The sequence below is a fragment of the Lipotes vexillifer genome, unplaced genomic scaffold (genome assembly GCF_000442215.2).
Source record: "Lipotes vexillifer unplaced genomic scaffold, Lipotes_vexillifer_v1.1 scaffold1012, whole genome shotgun sequence".
Classification (NCBI taxonomy): domain Eukaryota; kingdom Metazoa; phylum Chordata; class Mammalia; order Artiodactyla; family Lipotidae; genus Lipotes; species Lipotes vexillifer.
This window is the reverse complement of record NW_006775534.1, coordinates 743,375-748,188: the sequence shown is the minus strand read 5'-3', so window position 1 is coordinate 748,188 and position 4,814 is coordinate 743,375. Positions and strand designations below refer to the sequence as shown.

The window sequence follows — 4,814 nt, the reverse complement described above, 5'->3', positions numbered from 1 at the left end:
CGACCCAAAAAAAAAAAAAAAAAAAAAAAAAAAAAAAATGCCTTTTAACAAATGATGACATGTTTGAAGGTTGCTGTCCACTCACACGCAGTGAGGCCTCGGGCTCAGCCAGGACGTTCTCAGGTGGCCCCTCGGGACCAAGCTGCTGCAACCGTCTCTTTCAAAGGTGTCCGTGGACGCCGCGTGGACGGGATTCAGCCTCTGGGTGTCCTTGTGCTGGCGCATCCCCCCGTCCTATGTACGGTTTGTTCTTCCCTCGTGCCGTTTAGCATCACGTGCCGCCTCTTCCTGGCGGGGATGCCCCGCATCCCAGCAGAGCCTTGGTTTCCTGCGTCCGGCCTGGCTGCAGCGCGGCCTCGGGGAAGTCTCCAGCTGCGGTGCTTCTCGATCCATAAACGGAAACGACGTCTGTGGGCTGTGCCGGCGGGCGGGAGACGCGGGGGGAGGAGCGTGAGGGTCTGTGAGTCCCGCGCCGCGGCCTTGCCGGGCTTCGTCCCGACACCCTCATCCACAGGCCTCGGGGACGTGCGCTGCCTCGGCCAGCCCTTGGCAGGAACAGTATGGGCGGCGACTTGTGACCCCACCTCCGTCTCGGATAGAAGCGTCTTCGGGAGCGTGGTCGGACAGGCGCAGGCTGAGTTTTCAAGGTGAAGGTTGCTGTGCCAGAAACCCTTGTTTGTGCTGGGCTTGTTGATGTGGCATCTTTTCCAGAAAGGACCTCAGGGCCTAAATTCTGACTTCAGGTGTGATAGACCGTCCTTTGTCACCTAAGGAAACTAAGAAGTAGGTATAGGAAGGTTTGTTCCCAAGAAGTAAAGACGAAATAAAGGGAAATTGTTTTTACTATGCAGAATAGTGCATTTCAATGTTTGTTTTATACACGTCGACTCCTGGGTCACTAGGAAGCCCGGGAATGGAGCGCCCTGGCTTAAGGTCACCAGAGGTCAAACAGGAGACCGCTGACCCCTTTACCATAAGCTGAGCGGGGCGGGCGGCCCGGGTGTACGGGAGGAGGACGGTGGCTGGATCAGTACCTGGGTTGGGCGGGGGGCCTGGGGTCTTGACAAGTCACCCGCACACAGCTACTTGAAAACGTGTGTTCTGCTCTGTTAACTAAGCTGCTCCACTGTCTACCCTAGGGAAGATCCTTATCCTGTAAGACCTTCCTCGTCTGGGTTTTAATCAGTATTTACCAAGGTAAGACGGACCCGCCTTCTCCTGCACTGAAGCTTTTTTGTTTTCTATGGGCAATATTGTTTTCACCTCCCAGTTAAGTTCCAAAAGCTTAACATTTCATCAGCAGTTGAATATTGCTTTCAGTTTATCTTGTGAATCGATACCCCAGCAGCTGGTCCCGCAGGCCTCTTCACAACGCAGCGGGGGTTGGCGTTTTTACTGGTGCAGGTCACCTAAAAACTGACCTGTTTTTAAATAAGACAATCCAGAAAAATTTAATCAGCACTTACCACGCTGCCTACGCCCCGCAATGGCTTGCTTTCTTGGCGTGATAGCCGGACTTCGAGAAATATGAATTAGGAAGTCCGAAGTCACCAGCTCCCCTCCGCTTGGTGTCCCAGACAAATGGGAGCCTGTGGGAGTGGTTAGCAGACGGCCCTGGCAGCCAGCGCGTAGTTGCTAACCGGCGTGCAGGCACGGCTCTACCCCCCACCCTCTGCCAGCGTCCACATCTCATTTTGTCCCCGGTCCAGAGTTTACACGGATCACCGGGTGCGGGTGTGCACAGCCCGTGTCTGTCAGTGTCAGCGGCTCTCGCCCCTCACACAGTAACGGAGCTGCCGACCCGAGTAGGAAGGTCGTCGTGTCCAAAGCCACCCCGCCCACCCTGGCTGTTTTCCAGGCGGCATCCTCATGTTCGGGGCCCTGGTGCTTTTCGAGTCCGAGTTTGTGCACGTGGTGGCCATCTCCTTCACGGCCCTCGTCCTCACGGAGCTTCTGATGGTGGCCCTGACCGTCCGGACGTGGCACTGGCTGATGGCGGTCGCTGAGCTGCTCAGCCTTGGCTGCTACGTGGCCTCGCTCGCTTTTCTAAATCAATATTTTGGTAAGTTGCTTTAGACTTCTTTTCTGAATAGCTGTCTCTTACTGGTTTTTAAACGTTTTCTTTGTTGCTTCTAATACGTTATCTTAGATTGCAGATCGTAATAAAACCCACATCAGACAGCTTCACAACACAGAGCTTATTTCTGTGGAAAGATTAAACCCCTTGCAACAGTACGTGAAGTCGTGCCGAGTTCTCCCCACAAGAGCTGTATTGTTTGTCCCCTTTCCTGACGGAGGCCGCTGAGGCTGCAGGGAAGAGGGCTTCCAGGATGGGGCCCGGCGCCGCCCGCCCTCCTCCCTCGGAGCCACGGGGCCCAGCTGCCTCGGTCCCGAGCGGTGTCAGAACCTGCAGGCGGCACGTGGCCCGGGTCGCTGCGCCCCTGCCCCCTTCTCGCCTGCCCCCATTAGCAGCAGGGCCCTGAGGAGGGGGGCTGCTTGCTGGGTGTGAGCGCTGGTGGCCGGAGTGGGAGGGAGGGCGGGTCGCGGGGGGAGGGGGTCACCCGACGTGGCCCTGTGGGAGGGTTGAGCCGCTCTGGTGCGTTCGCACGGCCGCCCCCAGTCCCTCTCCGAGACTCCCGCTTCCCGTCCACGGCCGGCGCTCTGATCTCGCCTCACCTGACGCGCCTCGTCAAGCTCAGCTCTTCACTCGCCACCGTCGGAAAATTCATCTAAGGCAGGGCCCTGACCCTTGAAGTCAAAAGTCGGCATCTACTTCCTGTTCCTAACACCAGCGACTTGGGACGAGCGGACTTCACTGGGATGAAAGATGAGGGCCTCACACTTCTGTGAAGCGAAGGAGAGCCGCGGACATTAAAGTTATTTTTGGTGAAAAGTGATGGTGACGTCACTTCTCACGTATTGTGCAAACATCTCCATCCTTCACAGCAGAACCATCAATTACAAAATGAATGTTTAGGCAAGTTTCAACAGTGGGAATTTATGAATTTTGTGCCTCTTCCATAACTTTAACGTATTATAGTTGGTAGAGAGGTAAAAAGAATTCCATCATAAAAGCAGAAGTTGGGTGAATTCACATCCAAGTATCTACTCAATGGTGAGTACGTACATAGGAAAACTGTTACAGATTCGTGTTTTTGCATTAAAAGAAACATTCACCAAAAAATAGCCATGGCACATAAGAAGTGGTTATTTTCACAGTACAATGTCGTGGTTACTTTGTTCTGAGAACAGACGTTTGCTTTCCCGTGGGAACGCGAATTCACACTCTTGGAGGGAGCGCTGTGGGCTTCTTCTCGGGCGTTGCCCTGGGCCCGCAGCCCCTCTCCCAGCGCGTGTGCACAGAGCACCAAGCAGACGCTACAGCTGGGACGCCAGCAGCAGCGCCGCCCGGGGCCCCGTGGGAAGCAGGCACAGGCAGGGTGTCTCGTGGAGCCTTCTCGGGTCGTTGACGCTACCACGTCCTTCAAGACTGCAGAAACTTAGCAGAACGCCATCACTGCAGAGGCTCGACTGATAAAGAGCCCCGCCTCCCCTCTTCGTGGCGTTTGCTGTGGGCTCCTCCCGCCTGGCGACAGCGCGGGAGGCCCTGGGCTCCGTCGGGGTTCTGCGGCTCATAAGAGGGGACGGTGCTGGGCGTCCTGCGTCCGCCGATGAGCACCCGTGTCCGTCAGGCGACCGTGCGTCGTCCCCGCAACGTTTTGCGGTGAATTTTTAGTGATTGGACCCCTGGAAAACACTTGCCAGGTTTTTTACAATGTGCTTAAACACAGCCTGGGACCCCGTGTGCCCTGCACGCAGACCCGGGGTTTCCCTGCCCTTTTCTGGGCCTCAGTGGCCGTGAGCCTACCATGCTGCTTTGTCCCCTTCCGACGACAGTCGCCAGGGACGGCTGTCCTAGGATCGCCGCCCGTCGGGTTCTCACACGGCTCTTCACCCGCAAGGATTCGAACAGCCGTTAACCCTGGGAACACCACCCTGTGGTGGCAGGACCGAGGGGCACGGGAGGTGGGCTCACGGGGACAGCTCTGCCAGCGGCCTCAAGGCCCCGACGCCCAGGATCGCCTGTCCTCGGAACGACGAAGATGAGCCCGGATGGTCCGAGCCGGCCCCAGGCTGTGTTGGGAGGTCCTGCCTCTGGACCGGGCCCACGGGCCGTGCAGCGCCTGCCCTGCGCAGCTGGGGCTTCCTGTCTCCTGTTAGAGGAGCCCCTGCCCCTGGTGCGCAGGGCAAGCAGTGCCGTAACCCAGACCCCGAGGCTCCACCAGGCCCTGGGCGCCTCTGACACCCGTTCCCGGATTTCTCTCCCACAGATGTTCCCTTCATCGCGACTCTGACCTTCGTGTGGAAAGTGTCAGCGATCACGGTGGTCAGCTGTCTTCCTCTCTACGCCCTGAAGCACTTGAAGCGGAGGCTGGCCCCTCCCAGCTACTCCAAGCTCTCCTAGGGCCACGCACCTGCCACGGAAGGTTCCGGCACCTTCGCGCCCGTTTCCGTGATGGAGGGTGTGCGGCGGCGGCTGCCGAGAGAGGGCGTGAGGCAGGAAGGGCCCGGGAGGTGGCCAGGGTGGGGCTCCGCAGACAGTCGCGCTGTATCGGTGCCGCGGCCGGATTTCCTTTCCTTCCCTTTTTATTGCTTCTCCAAGTTTAATTTCCATGTCGAACCAGCTTGACTTTCTGTTGAAAATGAGCCCTCATGATTTCACTGCTACTGTAAAGCATCCATCTTTGTCTGCTGTTCTGAGAATTGAGATGAAAGGCCATTTAATGTTCTGCAGTTTCCTAACATTCAAATTC

General features: G+C 57.1%; 1 protein-coding gene across 1 annotated transcript in view; it reads left to right on the top strand.

Annotated features, from left to right (window-relative positions):
• Nucleotides 1-4,467, top strand: part of ATP9B (ATPase phospholipid transporting 9B) — a 225,279-nt gene extending 220,812 nt beyond the window's left edge. Inside the window, exons 27-30 of the mRNA XM_007449962.1 lie at nucleotides 1,140-1,197; nucleotides 1,859-2,062; nucleotides 3,430-3,462; nucleotides 4,332-4,467. Of these exons, the coding sequence (XP_007450024.1) occupies nucleotides 1,140-1,197; nucleotides 1,859-2,062; nucleotides 3,430-3,462; nucleotides 4,332-4,465 (429 nt within the window). The 3' untranslated portion in view covers nucleotides 4,466-4,467. The remainder of the gene's footprint in view (nucleotides 1-1,139; nucleotides 1,198-1,858; nucleotides 2,063-3,429; nucleotides 3,463-4,331) is intronic.
• The last annotated feature ends 347 nt before the right edge of the window (nucleotides 4,468-4,814 follow it).